Source organism: Crocodylus siamensis, chromosome 13, assembly GCF_052110815.1.
Source record: "Crocodylus siamensis isolate JL-2025a chromosome 13, ASM5211081v1, whole genome shotgun sequence".
Classification (NCBI taxonomy): Eukaryota; Metazoa; Chordata; order Crocodylia; family Crocodylidae; genus Crocodylus; species Crocodylus siamensis.
In genome coordinates, this window is record NC_143407.1 from 13,168,771 (window position 1) to 13,195,824 (window position 27,054).

The following is a 27,054-nucleotide window of genomic DNA, read 5'->3' on the forward strand; positions in this document are numbered from 1 at the left end:
CTGACAGCTCGCACTTTAACTCATTTCTTTATCTTGATCATTTCTGTTTTCCCGTGCTCACAGATCATACAGTGAATCAGACTAGCGACGGTAACTGCGGTTTCACTTGCTGGACTTTAGGCAATGGGATCATATAGCTGTGTTCAATCACACTGCAATGGCTTGTCACTGATGCTTGATTTGTGATATAATATCTAACACCCTTAAGTGTGAAAAGGAAGCTGCCTGCTTCCTTTAGGATAACAGACCACAGCACTACTTTCATTAGCACCAGGACTTTAAATGAACAGTGCCACGAAGCTCCTTTCAAATCATAAAACGTGAGTTTTACATAAAAGTGTGTTTACAAATTATTTGCTTTTTACTTGATTCTGCCCATCACAGCCTGGAAGTTATATACATATACTGGCTTTGTAGTTTTAAACCATTTGTGAGACTCTAGAATTTTTTCACAAAATAAAAATAGGATTCCTTGGTTTTTAGAAATTCTCTTCAGCTTGATGAATATAGATAGCAAATTGCTGCTTGCAGTTGCAGGATCACACTAAGCTTTTTGAGAAAAGGGGTACTGAGGGTGCCACCAATCAAAAAGGCGCACACTGTACACAGGGTCCAGGACAACCTGCATTCCTTGGTCAACTCGGGGTTTCTTGCCATTCCAAACTGGAGAATCCTGGAATACCAGCCGCACTCTATGATGCCTCATGTCAGTGCTCACATTTATTGTGAACTGCAGGGGGGGAAAAAAAAAAAAAAACACAAGAAGACTATTTAAACAGACATCTAGAGATCATTTCCAGAATGCCAGAGTGCACATAATTTCCTTTCTATTTACTGCTGGGGACTCTGATCACAATTTTTTTTCCTTGCACAATTACATTAAAGTTTATTTTTGATTATTTTAAGAATAAAATAGGTTAGCACAAAACAGAACTCTTGAGGACTCTTAGTCATCACGCCAGATGACAAAGCTAACATATTTAACGATTTCTTTGCCTCTGTCTTCCTAAGTAGGGACCAGTTCAGCCGCCTCCCTGCTGGGCCCCCCTCGGGCCCCGAGAGAGACGCGCCTGGGCTAAGGGTTAGCGAGGAGTTAGTTAGGGTACTTCTGGAGAGGCTGGACGTGTTCAAGTCCGCTGGTCCGGACGATCTTCACCCTAGGGTTCTACAGGAACTGGCTGAGGTCATTGCGGGACCCCTGGCACGGCTCTATGAGCACTCGTGGTGCTCTGGCGAGGTGCCGGAGGACTGGAAGAGGGCCAATGTGGTCCCTATCTTCAAAAAGGGAAAAAAAGAGGACCCGGGAAATTACAGGCCAGTTAGTCTGACCTCAATCCCGGGTAAGTGCTTTGAAAAAATTATCCTGGCACACATCCAGGAGGGCCTTGCGGGGGAATGCATGCTCAGGGGCAACCCACATGGGTTCATCAGTGGCAGGTCTTGTCAGACCAACCTGGTGGCCTTTTACGATCAGGTCACCAAATCATTAGACGCAGGGGTTGCTGTGGATGTAGTCTTTTTGGACTTCCGGAAGGCTTTCGACACTGTCTCTCACCCTGTCCTCATCAAAAAGCTGGGAGACTGTGGTGTCGATGCCCACACGGTCAAATGGGTCGCCAACTGGTTGGAGGGCCGCACCCAGAGGGTGGTAGTGGATGGGTTCTTCTCGACCTGGAAGGATGTGGGCAGTGGGGTTCCGCAGGGCTCGGTCCTCGGGCCTGCACTGTTCAACATCTTCATCAGTGACTTGGATGAGGGGGTAGAAAGCACCCTGTTCAAGTTTGCTGATGACACTAAGATGTGGGGGGATGTGGGTGCACTAGAAGGGTGCAATAGGCTACAAACTGACCTTGACAGGTTGCAACGGTGGGCGGATGAGAATAGGATGGGGTTTAACACTGATAAGTGCAAGGTGTTGCACATGGGGAGGAAGAACCGGCACCACACTTACAGGTTGGGGAACTCCCCTCTTGCCAGCACGGAGACGGAAAAGGATCTTGGAGTCGTCATTGACTCCACGATGAACATGGGCCGGCAGTGTGGGGAGGCAGTCAAGAAGGCCAATCGTACCCTGTCATGCATCCACAGATGCATCTCGAGCAGGTCCAGGGAGGTGATCCTCCCCCTCTATGCGGCACTGGTCAGGCCGCAGCTGGAGTACTGCGTCCAGTTCTGGGCGCCACACTTCAAGAGGGACGTGGACAATATGGAAAGAGTTCAGAGGAGGGCCACTCGTATGATCAGGGGTCAGCAGGGCAGGCCTTATGAGGATAGGCTACGGGACCTGAACCTGTTTAGCCTCCACAAGAGAAGGTTAAGGGGGGACCTTGTGGCCTGCTACAAACTGGTCAGGGGGGATCAGCAGGTATTGGGGGAGTCCCTGTTCCCCCGTGCGCTGCCAGGAGTGACCAGGAATAACGGTCACAAACTGGCGGAGGGTAAGTTTAGATTAGATATTAGGAGGCGCTACTTCACAGTCAGGGCGGCTAGGGCCTGGAACCAGCTTCCAGGGGAAGTGGTGCAGGCTCCTAGCCTGGGGATTTTTAAAAGGAAGTTAGATGAGCACCTTGCCGGGGTCATCTGACCCCGGTGCTCTTTCCTGCTAAGGCAGGGGGTCGGACTAGATGATCTACCTAGGTCCCTTCCGACTCTAGCTACTATGAAACTATGAAACTAGGATGTTTTCTATTAAAAAGTGGTGGGGGCAGGGGAGAGGCATATATTTTTTTTAAATCAAAACCAGAAAGTTTCTAATTACTCTCTTCTAAAACAAGATAATTCCATTTTAGAACTCACATCTTATGGAAGGACAAGGATAGGAGAACTTAAAACTTTTCTCGAACTCAGTTTTCAAGATTTAAAACCGTAAGGAAAAGATATTTTAGGTACTACTGCATATAGACAAGTTAACTCCCATCTTTGAAACACAGTACATTTAACTGAAATTACAATAAAAAGCCCAATCCCTTCAAGTTGAAATCAAGTATGAGAGCAGTTGAAGATTCATATAAAAACTAAACTGAGAAGATCCTCAAACAATGGCCCCCAATACCCTTTAGAAGTGCAGCTGTTGTAGAAAACTTTACAAAGAAAGGTAAGGAACCAGCTCCTTTCTTCCAAGCCTTGTATACAGTGTTAGCTTAGTCTTCAACACTTACCAAGGTAAATATCATACCCATGACTATTGGCACAAAAATGAAGTTGAAGGTGGTGATCTGCAACAGACAGCAGTCCTGATCAGGGTTTGTGTGAACTTCTTGATACTGAACAGGTGGCTGAAGACCTTTGCAACAGTTATTCTTAAACCTGGGAGACTTGTACGAGAAAGAGAGACAGAGACAGAGAGAGACTCATTCAACTAAATTAAATCTGACCAGAAGTTTCACTTCACATCGAAAGGCTAGTTGGCAAGGAATTCCTACCAAACTCTCAATCATTTGGACAGACAGCTTACATGGACAAGAAAGGCCTCTTTCCTGGGGCAAAGCATTTGCTTTGGAGTGGCAGAATTACCTTTTGAAAGACAGGGTCTGTAGACTTCTCAATATTGTGCTATAGCATATTTATCAAGATTAATGGAGGGCTTCACTACAGTGGTAACCTCACTTTTCTATGCACTGCCAGCACAGTTCTTTGAAAACTTCAGAAAACAAGACCTTTAGACAAAAGGTTTTTAATGTGGCCCCTCAAATTTAGGCCAATAAATTCAAGTGGCCTGATTTTCAGAGGTGCCAGGCTACAAATCGCTATTTGAGTCATTTGGACAGCAGGCTAAATGCCCATCATGAGTGGAGAAAAGGAACTATGGAAGTAGGGTCCATTTTGCAGTTCAAAGAACTGTCTCCTGCTCTCAATCTGCTATTCTAAAGGTAGTTTACCAAACTTCTGCATTTAGCAATGTTTATTTTTGTTACTCCAAGATCACAGATTTCCACTGATCTTCCATCACCCTGAAGAGTAATCCCAGAGAAAGAAAAATACCATTTTAAGAACCCTGCCATTTTGGTCCCAACATTTCAATAACTAAACATTTAGCTTTCTTACCTGTTTTTTGAACTTAAAATTAAATTCCCACATAGTTTCTTGTCTGTTCCCATCAATCTTTCTGCACCAGAAAAGCAGACACTGTTGCAGAAAAAAAAATAAAGTTATGAGACCCTTAGAGCTTAGGACACCACACGCAGCAAATTTTAGCGCACACAGTCAGACCAGCTTAAACCAGAGGAGCAGAAGAGATGGCTAACATCTGAGTCAATTATACTCAGAAAATCCACAAAGCACTTTCCATTTGCCAGGCAGAAGCTGATAATTTTGCAATACCAGAGCACAGTATATGAGCCAACAACTATATAGCCTTCAACCCTACCCAGCCATTCCAAAGGGAACCAAAGGTGGAATTGATTTGGTTCTTTCACAGGCACACAACACAGAAAGCAGCTTAATTAAATTAATAATGTCTCTGGTCAGCTTAACCACGCATTCAGTTCACACATAACAGTGCAGCAGCAAGGAGGAACTAAAGCGGGCCAGAGGAAGACAGAGCAAAGGACAAAGACAAGACAAAGACCATTTTAAAAAACAGGAGGTTGTTCTGGGGGCACTCTGGAGTCAGGAGATTCCCCTTCATAGCCCCCAAATGTCACTAATGTCATACTAGGGGCATGTTTTAATATTTTGCAAGTACAAACTGAAGCTTTGCTGGTGCACCTCGGATACCAGGCCAAAACACTCTTCTGTTCTGGAGGAGTACACTGTGTCAGATAGCTTAGCCACAGAGGCAGCAAGGTACCAAAGCATGACACCCTGGCAAACATACATGAAAGGATTCTATGGCTAGAGATCTTCATCAATTGCACTGGAAATGCCCCCTGCAGCAGCTCCTTTAATGTTTTTTGTATTGCCACTTGCTCCCCTCCTTGATTGGCGGAGGGGCCCTGCCGGCTGGGCAGTTTACCAGGGAAGCAAAAATAGCAGCATATTTAAAACCACAATTTTTGCTTCGCTGGCTATCAGTGGCAAACAGCCCAGCCAGCAGGGCTACTCCGCTAATCGGGGGAAAGGAGGGCAAGTGGCAAAATGAAAAACATTTGCAGGGGGTACTTCTGGTGTGATTTACGGAGATCTTTATCTATGACAAGGTGACTGGGGATCCTTTTACACAGGGGTGCGATCTGGGGGATTGTAGGGGCCAGCACAAAACACTCTTTAGAACTCTTGGCAGATATCAAGGTGAGTGGAAGGGAAACACAGCACAACATCCAAAAACTGTCAGTGATGGGAAACTTTTAGCACTTAAGAGTTGTCTGGTAGCCAGAAAAGAAACAAAGAAATGAAATGTGCCACATCTCATCTCTGACAGAAATCAGCCATCCACCACAACTGGCCATTACTAGTCCTGCTAGCAGACTCAGTTGCAGCAAATGAGGCAAGGAAGCAATTTTCTGCCTGAGGGATGGTCTCTCTGGCCTAAAGAGGGATACTCTCTCTGGTCTCTCCTCCCTCTCACCATCTGGTAGCTTATGCTATTTTCTGTCCTGTACCTGCTCTAGGGACAAACATTCCACTGTGGCACCAAGGCTGTCCAATCTGATTACAGGAGGGCAGCTGCAATCTGAATCATATTAATGAAGTTTTGTTCTAGTTGGGACATGGTACCACATGACCCACACTCGAACAAAGTCTAGATATTTTTGCTGTTAAATTCTGATTCTGGATTGTATCACCTGCATAATCACTGGCAAGAATCTGACCAGGATCCCTCCTGGGGTGAATCCCTTAGACATCACGTGCAAGGCTGAAGCGGAGTTAAGCTCAGAACACTTCCACCAAACACGTAAGCAGGGTGTGACTAATTCTATCTGATTACACTGCTGATTGCTCCATGGAGCCAGCATCAGCTAACAGTGCATTTGATCATGGCAAGTAATTAAGCACAAAATGGTAAGTACCTCCTAAGGGGCAGAGGATGTTGTCCACGTGTCAGCCGTCCTGCCCTTCAGACGTGCGCTGCATGGCCTGCTGCTCCACCAAAAATAATGGGGGTGTCTTTAAAGGGCAAACACTTCTGCTGACACCACAACAGCTCCAGTGTCCCACACAAGCTACACTAAGGAAAGAAAAAAGGAAATTAAAGAGGAAAAGCTAGATTCAGTGAGAGAGGGGTCTGGAGCCTCCCCTTGCTGCATGCACAATTTACTTGGGCATCTTCCGTTAGTGTTAATAGACCCCTAAGGGTATAACCAAAACCCATGAAAGCAAGGAAGCAGAGAGGTAATGTAAGGTCCCACTCAGCATACACCATTGTGCCTGGGCATTACAGCACATGGAGCAAATGCAGACAGTCTGGAGATCTGGTATGCGGAGGCATACACTGGGATCAGACACAGACATTTCTGTCTTTTGATGGGTTTAAGTCAGACCTCCACTGTTATTCTAACAAAGACTTTTCTTCATTTAATTTCCTTTTTTTTTTTTTTAAACAATGAACAGTTACCAGATATCACACACAGAGAGTCTTTACAAGACAGTTAGTATGGTATAAGCACTAGCAGTGGGCACCAAAGCCATCATGGTGTCAATATGAATGACTACTGTCAGGCAACCCTGCTGACATCATTAAGCTGGAGGAATCTGGCTTTTACAGCCTGGGTATAAGACTAATTGGTTAGGTTGCTCCAAAAGCAGGTTAGATTCCAGGGGACTGAGGATATTAAACTCAAAAGCTAGTGGAACTATGATTTTCTTTTCAGAAAGATCATGCCTGAACATAATATTCAGGAAAAGAAACTCAGGGTGGAAATGGCTACAGAAGACCTGTGCACCGAGCTGCCAATAATCCTTTAACCTGACCAGCTTGCTACCCAGATGTTTGCAGGTTGTCTCATGGCTCTGATCTAGAAGTGCACCGATATATCGCTCCATATTGGATTGGCACGATAAAAGGAAAATTGACATTATCGGCAATCATCTTTTTTTGGCCAGTGTAGCCAATAATGTCACTGATAAATGCCAGGTGCATGCATGCAGCTGCAACATGCACACAGCCAGGAATGCAGCCCAAAAGTGAGGAGAGCAGCTTCCTACCGGTAAGTCTGGGGGTTGGAGACAGGCCATGGGGAGGGAGGGAGGGCAAACTGAGGCCCCCACAGTGAGGGAGGGAGTGGAACAGGAGCAGGCACTGACCAGCTGGGACAGGGCGGGGCATGGTGCAGGACAGAGCTGCAGGCAGCTCGTTCAGGGGGTACAGGGAAGGGTGGGCAGCTCCCCACTGCTGTGTGCACTCCCAGGGGAGGCATGTGGCCCCGAGACTTGTGCACAGGATGAGGGTTAACTGCAAGCTTTGGGCCAGGGGCTCTGCTGGCCTCTTCCCGGCAGGGGTGGTTGGGCCAGGACTGCACTCAGAACCAGCAGAAATGGGGCAGTGTGAGTGGCTGTGGAGCTTGGAGGGGTGGTTACAGGGTAGGCCATAACCACCCTCAAATTCTCCATAGCCACCCCTCCCAGCACAGCCCTGGCCCAGCCCCCGCATCAGGAAGAAGCTGGTGCAGCCCCTGGTCCCAAGCCTGAAGAGGGGAGCCTGCTCTTGCCCCACGCACAAATCCAGGGTGCACATGCCCCTCCCATGCCTCCATCACAGGTGCACACAGTGGCAGGGAGTTGCCTCCTCTTCCCCCTGTACTTCCCAGATGAGCCACTCATGGCTCTGTCCCGTGCCCTGCTCTGTCCCAACTGAGCAGTGCCTGCCCCTACCACATTCCCTCCTTCAGCACAGGGGCCTCTATTTGCCCCTGCCCTCCCCCCAACACCTTTACCCACACAGACTCACTGGTCAGATGCTGCTCTCCAAGCTGCCAGGCTGCATACTGGCTATCAGACTGGTATCGGCTGATATGGCTGGTTAATAATCAGCCATCAGTATCAGCCAAAAAATCTTTAAGTGGTACACCCCTACTCTGATCCCAAGCAGCAAGCCACTTTATCAGTGCCCTCACATGGAAGGAAGGGTAGGGTGAATGTCACACAGCAAAGGATGAGTTTGTTGCATCTTGCATGGAAAGAAAGTGAAAGTGTCCAAACTGTACCCCTCAGCTTTTGGAGGCTGAAAGCCTAGTTCAATATATTTTTAGATTTTGGAGGGGGAACCCCCGCTGCACTGTGACTTAGGCTGGTTTGCCAAACGTCAGTCAACTGGGAATAAGAAGCAAACTATAACTGCAGAAAGGATGAGGAGTCAAGTTATTAAGCAGCAGCTAAAGCGGGACAGATACTGCAAAACTCCATGCAAGGACATCAGGGGAACCTCTCTCACTGAAACGCAGAGCAATTCCTCCCAAGCTTTCCCCACCTGCCTGCATAGCCATATTCAAAAGCATGCACTCACTTCTCATGTTAGCCATACACGCTGCCTCGCTCCCCTTTGGCAGATACCAAGCCTGACAGGCCACAGAAGCACAATGTCAAGGTACTCTCCTTTTAGAGGCTGTAAGCATCACTTCTGATGCTCTTGGTCTGCTCCAGTTGGGAGAGAGCGCATTCCCAGATTACACAGCACTGGGGAGATTTTTTTAAATCAATTCATTCATTCATTTTAAAATGCTGCCATCTCATTGAGGCAGATGACATTTTTCTAGTGATACTGGTATGATGGAAGCATTCTGAAGGGTCAGTCATGGACCAGGACCCCACTGTGAGTAGAGTTGTATAAATGCAGTACATTACAAATCTTCAAAAGCTGCTCTTCTTAGCACCGATATTGTCTATACGTCACTGATCCAGCACACACTTCACCAGTATTACTGTGAACAAGACTTATCTTTTGAAAGAAAAAAAAATGTAGAGAAAGGGTAACAGCTGGACCCAACTTAATTAATTTAATCAAATGATATCACTTACTTTGGAATTTCTTAAAGTGCTGGGAGTGGTCTCTGGAATAGCTGGATTCCCGGACACTCGAGAAGCGAAAGGTTCATACATGTGGTATAACGAACGGATTACACATGCACGCAGGCAGCGCAGTTTTTCCATGGATTCTGGACGTAAGCGGAGAGGCAGGTATGCATCCAGGGTATAGTGCCTACAGAAAGACCATGACAAACCAAAAATCCCTTTGTGAAGCCAGAAATAAGTTAAAGTAAGCGTCCCATAGTTACAAAACTAAACATTAAGAATTAGCAGAACAAATGGATCCCCTGTCAAAATGCCTTGGCTGCCATAATACATGCTCCCCAGACAGCTGGTATCCTAAGCACCTGGGGCTCTCTAAGTGCTGCGAGTATGCCATATTTATTTATCAGCATGTAATCACAATCAATGCTCAAGAAAGAGGTAAGCCTTTAGCAGAAAAAGCTAACCCTTTAAAAAAAATGAGAGGATACTTTGGCAAAAGCATTTCTGAGCATTTTGAAGCAAAAATGTGTCCTCTCAGGAAAATGTTATTCTAGCACTTAGTTCATGACAACCAGAAAAGCTTGCTAGATTTTAAAAATATGTATTGGATATATGGGAAGATACCCAGAGAGTGGGCATCTGATATATGGGAAGATACCCAGGAGAAACTAAAAGGCATTTATCTTAAGAAAGGTTGTTTAAAGTTCTCTATACAGCCATTTTTAACAGAGACAGCACAGGCTAGGAGGTAGATGCCAATTATAGAATGGAAAATAGTTCAGAAGTCAAACGTATATATGTGTGTGTATAAACATATTTATATTACACACGCATGCACATTGCAATCACTTTCAAAGTGAATCGTGTTCTGGATTTAACCATGCATATGTTCCAGTCCAAGACTCCCAAAGAGATACATTCCCTTTAATAGCTCAGCAGAGAATCAGACACCACGGAAGACTCTTTAACTTAGATTACAAACTATTTATGGCCGCACCTTCTGTAGAGTCTGGTCCAAAAGGCAGCAGTGCAAGTTACAGTCCATGCTTTCTTACAAATGAGAGAAAATTTCACAATATCTTCTGGACGTATGTAGGAGGCCAGCAATAACCAGATGTCAATGGGATACTCCTCTCCAACATCCCCATCAGGGTTTTCTAAAGACAACGGGACATGTTAGCATAACACAATTCCTAGATAACAGTCCTTAAAGTTGGGGGTTGGTTGCCTCTTCTCTATAAATATATCAACACAGCAAGATGAAGGTATGACTGCAGCATGAGTAGCCATGTGTGTGCTGGCTTTAATCTAGCTAACAAGAGCAACAGCAACAATGTTAATACAGTACTATGGCTTTAGCATAAGCTAGCAACCAGCTAACATGCCCACAGTCCTCAAAGGTCTGTGCTCTGGTTATTTGTCCAAGCCCCCCCATCTTCCCATTGCTGTTACCTGTGCTAGATGACATAAACCTAGCGCAGATGTGTTTCAGATCTTATCTTCATTTTGCAAACACATCCTACTTGTCACCGTCTTACAGTTGCTCCAGGTCCTTTCTGGTTAACTTGGTTAGCAAACAGCATGAGCATTTATCTTCCTTTATACTCAACATTGTAAATGAGATTACTAAGACCCTTTCTGAGTGACTAAGCAGCTGTACTGTTTCATCTACATTTCAATTACAGCTCCCATGATGGCAAGCATTAGAGAACGCCACTCAACTCAACCACCTGTTTTGATTCACAAAGACGCTTTAAAAATTTCCACTGCAACCAGACCTTCACATACTTGCTCATTTAAGAACAGCTTTGGAGGGAAACAAAGCAAAAATATTTTTCTAATCAATCAGATTTTTTAAGATCTAATGGATTGTGCTCAGACTTTTGATCCATGCATAGTTCACAGGTTCCAAGGCAATGGATCCCAAGCTAGAGGGTGTGACAGCTACAAGTGGAATCACAAGCTCCATGTGGCCTCTGGTACATCTGAGCTTGCAATTACCAAGTGTGCTCTTAATTAACAGAGGCAAAGTTTTACCATGCCTCAGCTGTTCCATACTAAGTTTTCTACTCTTATCTTGCAGTGAGAGCTAAACCAGGGCAGATTTTCTCTGAATGGAACTATTTAATTTTCACTTACAACAAGGGAATTGCAGGCACAGGGCAGTTACCAGGATGCCATGGGAAGTCCCTGCCCTGTTAACTGTAAACATATGAACAAGTGTTGTGCCTGCAATTAACCCCTGGTAAGTGAACCTGCTGGATTTGTTCTTTGTAAGACAGCGAGCACAGGACAGTTACCGTGGAGCAGCTGAGAAACAGAAATCCCCATCTCTGTAAACTGTGCACCAACCACAATGGTAATAGGGCGACAGGAATTCAACCTTAGTATTAGTAGGGGACAGGAGACCTGCTACTAAGCTGTAAATTGCACAACTTCCAGCCCTTCAGAAGGCATAAATATCACACTCTGCTTGAAAGGGGAAAAGGCGAAGCAGATTTGAGAAATGCTTAAACAAAGACAAGGATCTTGGCAGGAACCCCATGCATCGGGCAAGAGGAACAGTCATACCTTTGTGCCTTTTGCTTTTCTTTTTTCTACAGCCAGTTCTTTCATTAGAGCTTTCCTTAGCGTCCATTTCGTCGCTGCTATCACAGGATTCTCCAGACAGGGAAAGTACTTCCTCGGCAGGAACACGAGAGGCTTCCAAACCACAGAGTGATTTCACTGGAACCAGGAACAAGAGATTAGACATGGTTGAGTAGAGCATGAATGGTAACAAGACTGGTTAGGGTCTGGCAGGACTGACTGCAGCTGCTACCATTAGAGGTGTTTGCTGCTATAAGGCATCTGCTTAGGCAACCACTATGAATGGGAATGTCTTTTTGTTTTTAAAGACAAAATTAAGAGGACATGCTGACCAATGTCTTAGCTAAGTGATCATCAACTCATTGGTTTGACTGGAGTGGGAAATTCCATTCTCTTTTACACAAAGTGGCCTCCTACATTTAACAGGACTTTTTGCCCGCTTCTGCCACTTGTATCAACAGCTCTGCAAACTAGTCCTCCCAATCTACATAAAGAAAGATAGAATATGGGTACAGGCCTTGAACACAAGCAGCATATACAAGTTGAAAAGACCAAGGTGGAATCTTCATCTTTTGAGTATTTAAAAAAACCAAAACAAACCAGCACAGGAAGTTACAAAATTGATAACAAAGAGTTTAAGAGCTTGGTCAAATTATGGATGGTACCACGTAATGAGAGAGCAGGCAACTCAAAAACTGTTAGTCTGGCCTCAATAGCACTGAAATCTTTCAAACTGAAAGAAATGACAAATGGAGACTAAGGGACAAAAATGAGGCTGGAAGGATGCACACGGGGTCAGATGCAGGTGAGAAGGCATGTGCTAGGACCCAGCCGCTGCCAGCCCCTGTCCCTGCAGTAGCGGGGATGAGAAGAGCATCTGCAGGTGAAGCCCCACATCTTCAGACTGTTTTCATGGGCTGGATCTAGCCTGCAGGCTACGGGTTAGAGTCATAGAAAGTTAGGGTTGGCAGGAACCTCAGGAGGTCACATCTAGTCCAAACCCCTACTCAGAGCAGGACCATCCCCAATTAGATCATCCCAGGCAAGGCTTTATCTACCCCAGTCTTAAAAACCTCCAAGGACGGAGATACCAAAACCTTGCTGGGTAACCTGTTCCAGTGTTTTACTACTCTCCTAGCAAGTAAGGTTTTGTTTCCTAATATCTAACCTAAACTTCCCTTGCTGCAATTTGAGACCATTGCTCCTTGTTCTGTCATCTGCCACTGCTGAGAAGAGTCCAGCTCCATCCTCTTTTGAACCTTCTTCAGGCATTTGAAGGCTGCTATTAAATCCCCTCTCAGTTTCCTCCTCTCTAGACTAAATAAGCCAAGATCCCTCAGCCTCTCTTCATAAGTCATGTGCCCCAGCTCCCTAACCAGGTTGCCAACCCCAGGTCTAGCAGGGATGTCAAATGCATAGCCTATGGGCTGGTGCTATGCTATCTGACCCACAGACCTCGCAGAAGTGCCAGGAATTCAGGGCCCTCTGCTGAAATCAGGGCCACAGAACCCTGTTGGGGTTGTGCAACAGGAGGTGGCCAAAGCTGCTTTAACCCTGATGGCCACTTGCCAGCCCAGGTCAGGACTTTGTCAGGGGAAGGGGAGCAGGGAGTTTGATGCACCAGATCTAGAGGATGAAGAAATGAAGGATGCAGCTAGACATAACTTTTAAAATCTTTTAAAGTTTTAAAATGATGCTACAGCTAAACAAAATGCATGCTGGTTCAGAATGTTTTCGTTGCCCTAAACAGAGCTAAGAGGGAAGCAGACAACAAAGCATTGCAGCAACACTCTTAGAAACCGCTTGATGAGGACATTCTCCGAAGCCCTCAGTGGCACTGGCAAAAGAGTAAGCTTACCACTTGCAGCACGATGGGGAAAGGCTGTCCAACTTGCACAACACTCACTTACACGTCTTTCCCCTTAAGCATTTGTCACAGGCATAAAGCTTGATTGTCAACTAGCAGAGCATTAGAGATTTTTTTAATCCAATGTTTACTAGTTCAGACTAAGAGGAGGGTTCCCAAGCTACAGACAGGAAGAGCACTCTTGTGGTCAGGGCTCTTGGTTAGGTCTTTAGGGGACAGGGGGGTTTCATAACACTTTCTGCAAAACCTCTGAGTCAAGGTGCGCAGGGTCCGAGTTCACCCTTCATCAGGCACTAAAATAATCAACCAGATTTCCATATCCCAACACTTCAGAGAACTGCCACCATCCCCACAGACTGGGGGTGTCAAACTCACCTGGCACTGTGGGCTGGGCAGCTGGCATGGACCCACAGACCCCTCACCTCCGCCCCCACAGCACACTTGCCCCAGAGCAGCCTGGGAGGTATGCTGTGGACCCCGGAGCAGGTGGAAGAGCAGCAGCAGCTTCCCCACTAGGGTGGTCACCATACAGGACACGCTGATTTTCTGCTATTCTGTCTTCTACTGACACAAAACCTGATGCCTTTTATGTCCTCAATTTTTGTCATGAAAACCAGGGCTCTCCCGCAGTCCCGCCCAGCCTTGAGCTTCTGCCAAGGGTCTCACCTTCCTTCTGCACTGCGTTGGCCACGGCTTTCTTCACGCGCCCGGAGCGCACCACGGCGGGGTCGGAGTTGGCGAAGTCCGCCACGGTCACTACGGGAGAGCGGGGGTCAGGCGGGAGAGGGGAGGGGAGGGGAGGGGGCAGCCCACACCCGGCCCGGCCCACCCCACCCCGGCCAGCCTCGCCTCGCCTCGCCTCACCGTGCTCGGAGGACACGTCGTCGGCGCGGAACTTGAGCCGCTTGCGGGCGCCCCGCTTGGGCATGGCGGCGACAGGACGCGGCGGCGCTAGCAGGCGGCTGCGCGGAGCCATGTCCCCGGCGTCAGGGGAGCGCGGCCCCGACCCCCTCCCTCGCTTCCACCCGGCCCCGTGGCCATCCCGGATCTCGCGAGAACTCGCAGGGCGGAAGTGGCATCATCTTCCGGCGCCCGGGCGGGGGGATGTAACATCACTTCCGCGCGGTGGGGAAATTTCCTGGTTTTCTAGTGTTTGTGTGGGAGGGAGCAATCAAAGGAGTGTGTACGGGGGAGCCAGAGGCAATGTGGAGGCTATGGGGGAAAGGGTATTTAAAAAACATGGAGGTTATGGGGGGTATTTAAAAAAAATTGGGGGGGATGCTTAAATAAGAGGAGAGAAGATGGGGCCGGGCCTGCTCAGTTTAGGAGAGAGATGCTGGAGGGGGACAGGGGGCGTGAGAAGGTATACTAATACTAAGTAGCGAGGAAAAACCCCATAGGGATGCAATATTGACTCTCTTGCCAGGCAAGACGTGGGATCACAATGTGAAACCAGCGCGCAGTATCTTTAAAAAACACGGGGTGGCTCGTTTTCACCCAGTGTCCCTGATGGGGGGTGGGAACCAGATGTGGAAGATGATGGTTCAGCCAGACAAGGGAAGGAGTGTGCACAGTCCTGGGGGAAAGGGGCATCAGGAGCTACTGAGCGCAAGAGGGAGGGGCAGGGCCTTCCTAGACCCTCAGTGCTGGAGGCTGCAAGTGGGAGAGGAACAGGGGAAAAACCCTGGTCATACCCTGCCTGCTCTCCCTTTTAGCATCCACTGTCTGCCGTTGTGTGACACTAGATACTAGGTGAGATCGACCTGTCTTCTGACTGAGTAAATGGCAATTCTTATGTTCTACCTGCTGTACAGCACTGGTGAGATCGCAGCTGGAGGACTGTGTCCAGTTCTGGGCACAGCACTTTAACAAGGACATGGTAAAACTTGAGAGAGTCCAGAGAAGAGATACCTATATGATTAGAGGCATGCAAGGCAAGTCATACGAAGAAAGGCTTAGGGACCTGGACCTCTTTAGCCTAAAAAAGAGAAGGTTGAGAGGGAACCTGGTAGCAGCTTACCACTACATCAGGGGCTCGGTGAACAACTGTTATTTTTATTTTTTTAAGAAATGTTCGTGCTCCGAGCCCAATCAAATCCAAATCCATGAGTCGGTCCAGAACCATAAGTGGCCCTACAACCAGCAAACGTCATTCATCCCTATCGGGGGCTTCAGATATTTCCAAAATCTTTTAGCAGGCATCCTAATGTGCAGGCCCAAGCCCAGAGGGTTGGGGTTTGGATACCCCCAAATTTCACCTGCCCTCAGCCATGTGGCTGCAGAAGCAAACTAGGGAGAGCCTCCCATTTCCATAAAGTGGGCTTTAAGCCCAAACAGCTCAGCAGGTAATAAATCGCACCGGAAGAACAGTTATCCCTGGGAGCACTTAAGGAAAACTGCCTTCGTGGACCCAGGTACGTGGTGTTTCCCCTGCCAGGCTCACCAGGGTGCCTTTGGGGATAACCAGGAGTAATGGTTATAAACTAGAAAACCGTTTCAGGCTCAACATTAGGAAAATCTTCGCAGTCAGGGTGTCCAGACTGTGGAATAAGCTTCCTCCAGAGGTGGTACATTCACCAACCCTGGAAATCTTCAAGAGGAGACTGGACAGTCACCTTGCTGGGGTCATCTGACCCTAGTTGTCTTTCCTGCCTGATGCAGGGGGCTGGACCCGATGATCTTCAGAGGTCCCTTCCAGCCTTGCAGTCTATGAATCTGTGTATCATGTATGCCTGCATGACAAGCAGTGAAGTGTGCAACCTAGTTCTAAAGGTGTCCACAGGTTTGTTACAGGGAAAGTAAGCCAGACTCATAACACCTTCCAGCACTATTGACACCATGTACATGTAACAGTGAACGATCTGTTGGGCATGAAGTGTTTAAAAAGCTGAGGATTTGACAAAATTTGAGTCAGAAGACTCCTGATCTCAGAACCATACCCTTGCCAAGTGTCCAGTTCCTGTTGCAAAGCAAGGAAGTGCCACATCTCTTTACAGAATTGGAAGAAATCAACATTAGAGAAACTATCCATATTTCTTCTTACCTTTGATTCTAAGTATATTTTTCCTTGAAACTGACCAAGAGATAAATCAGTCTGAAGCAGACCCAACATAAAATAATTCAGCCTGTAAATGGGCTTGTAAAGGAAAGTGTTAGGCAACCTTAACTGCAGGTGCCATTACCGGCACTGTATAATTAAGATTTAGGTTCTAAGTATTGATCCGGGGGGCGGGGGTTTTTCTCAAATTTGATGTTATGAAAACTGACTGGCTGAACAATGACAGTAGCTTCCTGCTGACATGTCTGGCTTGCGTTGTTTAAGTTCGCTGATTTTTAAACTTACAAACAGGTGCAAGATAAGTTAATGTAACTTAGACTTCAAACAATTTTGATAGTTCTCACTATTTGGTTTAGGTTTCAATACAAGGCTCTTGGTGTGATGCATAAGGAAATGATGCCACCTTGTGGTGAGAAAAATAGGACTCATAGGTTGAAATTGACCCTGCAAAAGAAGAGAGCACTTTTTTGATGTAGGAGATTAACTTCAAGTTTGATCTGTCGTCAGTCTGGAGCACCTCAAGAGTTTGCCCATTTACTTATAGTTTTGATATTTGTTTTTTAGGGTAGGGCTAAGATTCAGAGTGACCTAGACAAATTGGAGGATTGGGCCAAAATAAATCTCATCAGGTTCAATAAGAAGTGCAAAAAGTCCTGCACTTAGGACAGAGCAGTCCCATAAACCAGTAGTCTGGGGGCTGACTGGCTGGGCAGCAGCTCTGCAGAAAAGGACCTGGGGTTTACAGTGAACAATAAGCTGAATATGAGTCAACAGTGTACCCTTGTTGCAAAGAAGCTTAATGTCATACTGGACTTCCATCAGTTGGAGTGTAGCTAGCAGATCAAGGGAAGTGATTATTCCCCTGTATTCTGTGCTAGCGAGGCCATATCTGGAGTATTGTGTCCAGTTTGGGCTCCCCACTACGGAAAGGATGTGGACACATTGGAGAGTGTTCAGTGGAGGGCAACGAAAATTGTGAGGGGGCTGGGGCACATGACTTGTGAAGAGAGGCTGAAGAAACTGGCAGGGACAGATTAATGGATCAAAGGGGGCAGGAGGGCGCAAAAGCCCCCATGGCTCACCAAAGGCATCCAGGAATGTCTCCTAGCTAAAAGGGAGGCGCACACCCAGTGGAAGGGAGGGGCCATCACCAGGGAGGATTATACTGCGGTTGCTCGAGGATACAGGGAGGCAGTCAGGAAGGCCAAGGCGGAGATGGAACTGAGACTAGCTTCCCGGATCACGGACAACAAGAAAAGTCCTTTTTTAAATACATAGGGGGCAAAAAGAAGGTTCCAGGTAATGTGGGGCCCCTGCAAGACATGCTAGGAAATTTGGTTGTCACAGCAGATGAGAACACTAACCTATTTAACAATTTCTTTGCCTCCATTTTCCTGAGCAGGGACCGGAACAGCCACCCCCCTTCTGGGCCCCTCCTTACACCCTAGGGGAGGCGCACCTAGGCCAAGGATTAGTGAGGAACTAGTTAGGGAACTTCTGGAAGGACTGGATGTATTCAAATCAGCTGGTCCAGATGATCTCCACCCTAGGGTACTGAGGGAATTAGCTGAGGTAATTGCATGATCCCTGGCACAGCTTTACAAGCACTCGTGGTGCTCTGGTGTGGTGCCAGAGGACTGGAAGAGGGCCAATGTAGTTCCCATCTTCAAAAAGGGGAGGAAGGAGGACCTGGGAAACTATAAGCCAGTTAGTCTTACCTCAATCTTGGGCAAGCTTTTTGAGAGGATTATTCTGGCACATGTCCACGAGGGGCCAGCGGGGGAGATTATGCTTAGGGGCAACTAACACGGGTTCATTAGAGGCAGGTCCTGTCAGACCAACCTGGTGGTCTTCTACGATCAGATCACCAAATCCTTAGATGCAGGAGCAGCGTCAGGAAGGTCAACCGCACCTTGTCATGTATCTACAGATGCATCTCAAGCAGATCCAAGGAGGTGATCCTCCCCCTCTATGCGACACTGGTCAGGCTGCAGCTGGAGTACCGCGTCCAGTTCTGGGCACCACACTTCAGGAGGGATGTGGACAACATGGAGAGGGGCCAGAGGAGGGCCACTTGCATGATCGGGGGCAGCAGGGCAGGCCCGACGAGGAGAGGCTACGGGACCTGAACCTATTCAGCCTCCACAAGAGAAGGCTGAGGTGAGATCTAGTGGCCTGTTACAAACTAGTCAGAGGGGACCAGCAGGCACTGGGGGAGTCCCTGTTCCCCCCCGAACACTACCAGGAGTGACTAGGAATAATGGTCACCAGGTTGGCAGAGGGTAGATTTAGGCTAGATATCAGAAGGCGCTACTTCACGGTCAGGGCTGCTAGGATCTGGAACCAATTTTCAAGAGAAGTGGTGCTGGCTCCTACCCTGGGGTCTTTAAGAGGAAGCTGGATGTACACCTTGCTGGGGTCGTTTGACCCCAGTACTCTTTCCTGCCATGGCAGGGGGTCAGACTTGAAGATCTGCTTAGGTTCCTTCCGACCCTACTAACTATGAAACTGAAACTATAATGCAAGGGCCAAGCGGGCCTGGTCCCAGGGCCCCCTGCCAACCAGGGGCCATGGCTAGGGCAGGGGTCCACTGTGCTCCCCAGCCTGCAGGGGAAAGTCCTGTGAAGCACTGAAGCTCCTTCACTTGTTAAATGCGTGAGAGCAGGCAGGAGGCAGCGGCTGGGAACTTGTCTGACTGTTTCATGGGGACAGCCAGGGTGAGGACGGCAGTGAGGATCCTCACTGCCCCTGCAGCTGGATACTCAGCTAGTCTGTCTCTCTTCTGTCTCTGTGCCTGGAAGGTGTTAGGAATTACGCTCTTAAAGCCACGTGCAGTTTGCTGTAGGCTGGGGCAATGATCACGCAAAGCAAGTATCCGAAGTCAAATACAGAATCTTTATTCGCTCGAGCGAGGTGCCTCCGGAGAGGAACCTTGCCTACTAGTTATAATACTTTTTTATACTTCCTAAGTGCAAAAGCGTTAGTTCGTGATTAGCTCGTGCTTGTAAAAATACCCAATCATCTATTAACTAAACCACTATTCTGTCCAATCAAGTGGCAACATGGGCGTGAACACCGAAGTTTAACTCTTGTGAATTACATGCCCCTTATATTTTGTCTCAAGATGTTTCTTTATCTAACAAAAACAAATGCCCAACTTTCAAGGTTCTCCTGTTGACGAGACTCCCCTGTTGACTGGATTCAGCTAGTTTCATATCTTATCAGTAACTCTCACACGGTAACCCTCACACAGTACCCCTTTTCCCTCCCCGCTGTCTTGTAAGTGCTGTGTCCACTTTTATGAAATGGAGGCGAAAGGAGAAAGAAATGGCTTCACTTTTAGCATTACAAAGCCTTGCTTTGACCCTACAAGATTCATATACAACAAAGGAGGCTGATCCTGCTCTCCTTCCCTCCCAAGGGTCAGGTCACAGGGCAAGCAGGCAGCTCAGGATGGGCTGCTGGTTTGTAGCAGATGCAGAATGTATTTGTGTCTGTGTTGGGGGATGCAACTCTAAAATAACCCCAAACATTGCCAGATCCCCCCTGCGGGGCAGCATGCAGTGCTTTAGTTCTACTGCCAACGGCTGCTTTGGGGCACAGAGAAGGGAGATCCTGCTGCCCCCGAGGTGCTTCCTGTAGTTCTGCACCCCAGATAAGGCTGCTGATAGAGAGGGGTCCACATCTCTTCTAAGTGATGGCAGCTCATGTGGGGGAGTGTGAGCTGTTTCAGGGGGTGATTAGATACAGATCTGTCTGTCTAAAGAGATTTATATAGAGAAAAAGATTGTGTAAGTACATCTATATATATGTTTATATATTGTAACAGGGTCCTGCCCTGTTACTAGGGGGTCAGGGGAGTTTGAACAGCCCCACACCCCAGAAGCAACTCTGCACACTCACCCCGTACCTGGGAGAACTCACCAGGGGCTGGGGAACCAGGTCATGGGACATCCTGAGTCCCTCAGCAAGGGAGCTGATACAGGTGTGCGGAGTGAGAGAGGGTTAGCCTGAGGGTGAGCCCGGAGTGGGAATGATAAAAGACACTGAAAGCAGCCACCAGGAGAGGAGCAGGGCTTTTCTCTGTTTGTTTGCTCACTTATTTGCTTGATCATTTGCTTTGTTGCACAAGCCTGCAGGCTCTGCAAAGCCTCTGAAAGATAAGAGGTTCAACCAAAAGGTGATAGCATATTTGTTTAACTTCTTTTGTTTGTTTGGCATCTCTAACAAGCCTGGGTGGCCTTCGGGTATTATCTACTAGCCTGAATGCAGCAGAGGCAAGGACTCTAAACAGTGTGTCCTTGGCCAAAGCCAGTAAAGAGAGCTTTACAGTATATGAAGTTTAGCACATGTTTAATGTTTCAGGAAAGATTTAAAAAAAACACTTATGTATCAGGTAGGCCTACTGCTTTATTTTAGTTGTTGGGGGTGAGCTCCTGGGCAAATTTCCTGTTTACCCAGGGCCCTAATAAATCTTAATCTGCCACTGGGAACTGAGTTTATTTAGTCTAGAGAAGAGACGACTGAGAGGGGATTTAATAGCAGCCTTCAATTACCTGAAGGGGAATTCAAAAGAGGATGGAGCTGGACTGTTCTCAGGGGTGGAAGATAACAGAACAAGGAGCAATGGTCTCAAGTTCCAGCAAGGGAAGTTTAGGTTTGATATTAAGAAGAATTTTCTCACTAGCAGGGTAGTAAAACACTGGAACAGGTTACTCAGAGAGGTTGTGGAAGCTCCATCCTTGGAAGTTTTTAAGACCCGGCTAGGCAAAGCCCTGGCTGGAATGATCTAGTTGAGGATGGTCCTGTTTTGAGCAGGGGTTGGACTAGATGGCCTGCAGAGGTCCCTTCCAACCCTAAATTTATATGATTCTTCAAAACTGCAACAAGTGGCTTCACACATGTACTTTCAATTCCCTATGGGGTAACAGTAGATTTGCAGATGACTTAATTTCATATACATTCTTAGTATCATAGTACTTAGGGTTGGAAGGGACCTAAACAGATCATCAGGTCTGACCCCCTGCCCCGGGCAGGAATAGGTCCCGGGGTAAATGATCTAACTTCCATTAGGGCAGGGCCAATGACCTAACTGGCGTTATTCTGCTTTATGTCACTTGCCCTTCCACTCAGGTGCCTCCTGAGCCTGCTCCCCATGACAACATCTTCATCAGTGACTTGGACGAGGGGGTAAAAAGCACCCTGTTCAATTTGCTGATGACACTAATATGTGGGGGGATGTGGGCACGTTAGAAGGAAGGAATCGGCTACAATTGGACCTAGACAGTTTACAGGGGTGGGTGGACGAGAACAGGGTGGGATTCAACACTGACAAGTGCAAGGTGATGCACCTGGGGAGGAAGGACCAGCACCATACCTATAGGCTGGGGAACTCCCTTCTCATCAGTGAAGAGGCAGAAAAGGATCTTGGAGTCATCATTGACTCCAAGATGAACATGGGCCGGCAGTGTGGGGATGCAGTCAGGAAGGCCAACTGCACCTTGTCATGTATCCACAGATGCATCTCGAGCAGGTCCAAGGAGGTGATCCTCCCCCTCTATGCAGCACTGGTCAGGCCGCAGCTGGAGTACTGCGTCCAGTTCTGGGCACCCCACTTCAGGAGGGATGTGGACAACATGGAAAGGGTCCAGAGGAGGGCCACTCACATGGTCAGGGGGCAGTAGGGCAGGCCCTACAAGGCCAGGCAATGGGACCTGAACCTGTTCAGCCTCCTCAAGAGAAGGCTGAGGGGGGATTTAGTGGCCTGTTACAAACTAGTCAGAGGGGACCAGCAGGCATTGGGGGAGTCCCTGTTCCCCCGTGCACTACCAGGAGTGACTAGCAATAACAGTCACAAGCTGGTAGAGGGTAGATTCAGATTAGATATCAGGAGGCGCTACTTCACTGTCAGGGCAGCTAGGATTTGGAACCAACTTCTAAGTGAAGTGGTGCTGGCTCCTACCCTGGGGGTCTTTAAGATAAGGGTAGACAATCATCTTGCTGGGGTCGTTTGACCCCAGTACTCTTTCCTGCCATGGCAGGGGGTCGGACTTGATGATCTGCTCAGGTCCCTTCCGACCCTACAAACTATGAAACCATGAAACTATCATACATAATCCTCTCAGTATTTTTTTTTAATATTCAAGGAGTCTTTTTCCAGCAAAAATTTGAGGAACTAAGACAATTTTGCCTACCCTTTTTGAATAAAAGTCATTCTATTAATGCATATTTACTAAAGGAAAAAATAGTTAATATATCCTAAAGACAGGTGGAATTTAGACATTTAGGTCTTGCTCAAATAGGCCTACGTTCTGAACAGCACCAAAGTGTTTTTAGGCATTTTTGAAAATGTTAAACTATTTCTATGCTTTTATTATTACTTAATAATTATATTATGGTGGGGCCTGCAGTACATAATTATGTTCAGGGCACCTTTGCACTTGGTTTGTTACAAATCCTGTTTTACTCCTTTATGGGTGTGTCTACACAAGATATGTTAATACACAGTAGTCTAATTAATGCACATTACGGGTGTACATCTACATGTTTATATTAACTTAGGCTAATTGTGTCTAAATTGGATACCTGCAAGTGCAGGTATCCAATTTAGGTGCAGTTAGTTAATGCACATGTAGACATGACCCAGCACTAACTTTAGTGCTGGGTCTGCCCTGCCACTAGAGGGCCAGCCTGAGCCCAGCCCCAGGGAACATCCAGGGGCTGGGATGCTGGTCACCCAGGGCCCAGCTCACTAGGCTTCCCCCCCTACCATAACCCCCCTCTTTGGGCTTGAAAACCCAAAATATTTTAAATAGTTTTCCCCTTGTATATAGTTTCCCACTTGTTAGCAGGGTTTTTTATTGTTGGTGGGTGGGGAGGGTGGTTGAGGGGGAAGGGATGGGGGTGGGTGTTACGAGGGTAAAACACATTTTTCTTTCACCTGTGTGTGTCCTGCATTTGGTGCTGGGAGTAAGCAGGGGGTAGAGGGGATGTGGGTGGCAGGGCAGGCAGGCTGGAGTGGGGAGTGCAGGAGGAGGGGGTTGGGCAGGGCCTCCCACACTTAGTGCCCTTGCCCCCACTGGTGAGTGTGTGGCTGTTCTGGGGCCTGGGAAGGGGCATGGGGGGCAGCAAGGCCAGCACCATGGTCAGCAGGAGCATGGGACGCTAGTCATCGCTGGCAGGGGCCGGGCTGGAGCAGTGGGGAATTGGGCGTCACTGGCAGGGGCTGAAGCAGCCCTGGCACAAGGAGGGAGTTGCTGCTTGCTGCCCCTGCACTGAGCATGCAGCTCCTGGATAGGGAAGGGGCTGACCAGGCATCAGAGTTTCCCAGATGACTGCCAGGTGCTGGCAGCTGGCTCCGGCTTCAACATCAGCCATGTGGCCAGAGGCTGGAGCTTCCCCCACCACCCGCCGCACTGTGGCCACAGGAACACTTGGGAGAGCTGCAGAGACTTGGAATTACCTTTAATGCAAAGTCCAGGGACTTGGGAGTAACCTGAATCCCAAGTCCCTGCATGTGTAGACACTTGCCCAAAATCACTTAATATGTGTTAGCTTATTGCAAATTAAATTTAGTTGCACTTAAATGCATGTATAGATGTGTCCTGAGTAGAGGTGCACCAATATATCAGTCCAATATCGAATCAGTACCGATATAAAGAAAATTTGCTGTATCAGATGTGGGGCCAATAATTTGGCCAATAAATGCCTGCTGCAGCTACCTCAAATTTTGTCACAACTCCGCTCCTAGCACTGCTGCCTCCAGCTGCCTGATGCAGCCTCAGCTCTTCCCAGCGCATGGGTGGGGGCTGGACATGGAGCTGGGCTGCATCTGGTGGCCTAGGGCTGGGAGTAGAGTGGCGGCAAAATTTGGGGTGGCTGCAGCCCCCTGCTGGCATCCACTCTATGCCCAGCCCCCACCAAGAAGAGCTGCACAGCACCAGCTCCAGCCCCAGCAGATCCGGGGGGCACCCCCCCACACACCCTCCTGGGAGCCATGCCCTGCATGCACGAGTTGCATCTTGTGCCTCTAACCCCCTGGGCAGTGCCTACCCCTGCCCTCTTCCTCCCTCACCGCGGGGGCATTGATCTGCCCCCTGACACCCCTTCCCTTCCTTCTCTGCTTCCCCAACAACAGACTTACTACCTGGAGGCAGCTGTATTGGATCGGTATCGGCTGACTATGTCTCCTTAAATATCGGCTATGGGTATTGGCCCCCCAAATCTCTATCGGTGCACCCCTAGTCCTGTGACATATAAAGAAGGCATAAGAGGGATTTAAAAAAATTTTTTTTTTACTGATGAAATTCAGGTATTGACTGTGTTAAAAGACTTTGGCAATACTGAAAGAGTCAAAACACTGAAATTTGAACCAGTGACTGGAATGGATGTTTTGATCAGCCAGGATCTTGCTTTTCTCTTTTTAAAAATCATGAATTCTCTGATTAAATGAGAGAATCTGCAGGTTGTAGAAAAAGCAAGTTGGCGTTTTTCTATGATTAAAATGAAACACCACTATATATATAGGTATCAGTTGAACATAATGTTTTATTAATATATTTACAACTTTAAAGCAATTTGGAAGTCTATCAGTGCCTCAGTCATTACAATAAAATAAATTCAAAATATCTATAAATTTTAGTGTTTTAGGGTTTTTTATCATGGAAAATTAGAGCTCCCTTTGTCCCCTTCCCCCTATGGCCTCCTTGCCTTTGCTTTGTGGCACAGAGCAACCCTGATATGCCATTGCTTCTCACTCCCAAATCACACGCTCCCCAGCTCTGTTGGTGCCCCTCACTCCCGGCGCCCCAGTGTGAGAGGAAGGGAGTGGGTGTATGGGGAAGGTGGGGGGGCACCTGCCCCCCAAGTTTTCTGTACCCACAGCAGGCATGGGGCTCCCTTCTGCACTGGGTCCCCCCACTGGGCCATGGAGAAGACTGCCCAGAGCTGGTCTGGCCCCACTGCAGCCCTAGTGTGGGCACAAATCCCATGGGGGCACGTGCTCCCCTGCCTTTGCCCCCAGGGGCAACCCTCAGACCAAACTCACTCCCCTTCCTTCTCCCCCTCCCATTGTCTGCATCAGCCCAGCCCTTCTCCTGGCACGTGCTGACAGACAATGAAGGCGCTCGGCTTTTGAGCGCCTTCATCTGAACCCTCGTGTAATGAGGGTTCAGATTGTCGCATGATTGGGCATTATGAAAGCACCCTGCAGTTGTCAGTGCACGGCTGTAGAGCACTTTCAGTGGCCAATAGCACAACAAATCGTCATGTGTCAGTGCCCCATGATTCACAAGATAAACCCAGAGATTTCAAATCTGAAAGTGTTAAAAACATTCTGACTGCTGTGGGCTTTCCAAGTTCTTTGCAATGGAAGAATTGCTCTAGTATTTTTCTGTAGTCAAAGAACAAGTAAAAACAGCTCATATTTTCCCCAGGAGTCCATCAAGTCTAAAAAGGTCGAGAACTACTACTTTATGGTTTTGTAGAACTGATATCTAAGGAACATTTTGGAGAGAGGCTGTTGTTAAAACATTAAACACTTCTGCCCTTCCAATTAAAATGAAGGAGCTCACAATATGTAACCTCTGCAAACTCCAAGAAATCATGCAGCAAAAGTAAAGCATAGCAGATCTGATATTCCTCATATTTGTAAAGGTGAATATCTTTTGGGCGGGGGGAACCGTTGTGCTTCCTCTTGATATCTCGGTGCTCCAGATTATTTCCTTCCTGTGTGCAGTCTCTGTTTCTAGCCACGGTTCTTTTATAAATGTCTAACATAAAAATGTACCCAATTGGAGGTATTAATAGAGCTTGGGAAGAAAGGTGCTGCCATGTTTAGGCAAGGTATTCCAGACTTACAGCACTTGCTAAGAGGGGTGAGAACTGGGTACACTTCCCTGGTCTGCCAAAGATTACACTTCATTTTTTTTGGCCTTGGTTGTCTAATAGTAAAATGGGGGTAAAAGCATTGCCCAAGGGCAAAAGGGTAGGATAAATAGAGTAAGGATTGCAAAGTGCTCAGGTACTATAGTAAGGGAGGCAGAAGTGCCTAAAATAGGTAGTTCCTACAGAATAACATGAAATTACTTTTAGGGCAGGCATGTCAAAGGGGCAGGGGCAGCAGTGGTGGGTCATGCACTGGAGGTGGAGGTGGAGACAGGCCAAGTGGCTGCTTGCCACAGTGGAAGCAGCAGTTCAGGCAGCTGCGGGAGGACCGTGGCTGTGTCAACATAAGCCACTCGCCCGTCTGCTGCTGACATCTATGGTCAATGGACCTCGGGGCTCTGGATTCTGCAGCAGGTCCCACTCCATGCTTGCCACCCCCCAGTTTCCCTGGCCCACCAGTAACCCAGTGGGATAGATGGGGAAGCTCTGTGGGCCAGATCCAGTCTGTACATTCAACACCCTGTCTTAGGGGAAAAGGTTTAGGTAATTTCACACCCTGCAGGAGAATGCACAGTGTCGGGAAGAAGCAGTCTTTGGGCAGGGAGCAGACTGAAACCCACGGGAGCTTGCCTCTAGGAAGGGCCAGAGCTAAAGGGCCATCCCCTGCTAGTGCAAGCTTGTAGGTTTGCTTCACTAGTTTATTTGTTTCGACCCAGGATTACTGTTTTGTGTGATGAGGACTGGTTGAGGGGCTCTCAACCAAGCAAAG

At 47.7% G+C, this 27,054-nt stretch overlaps 1 protein-coding gene across 1 annotated transcript; it reads right to left on the bottom strand.

Annotated features, from left to right (window-relative positions):
* Positions 1-338: 338 nt before the first annotated feature.
* Positions 339-14,389, bottom strand: TMEM183A (transmembrane protein 183A). The gene is made up of 8 exons (XM_090026208.1): positions 14,207-14,389; positions 14,009-14,098; positions 11,458-11,613; positions 9,884-10,043; positions 8,893-9,073; positions 4,045-4,125; positions 3,159-3,314; positions 339-730 (listed from the first exon to the last, which is right to left on the bottom strand). Exons 1-8 carry the CDS (start codon positions 14,316-14,318, stop codon positions 545-547), a joined length of 1,122 nt encoding a protein of 373 aa, XP_089882334.1. The 5' UTR covers positions 14,319-14,389; the 3' UTR covers positions 339-544.
* Positions 14,390-27,054: the final 12,665 nt, after the last annotated feature.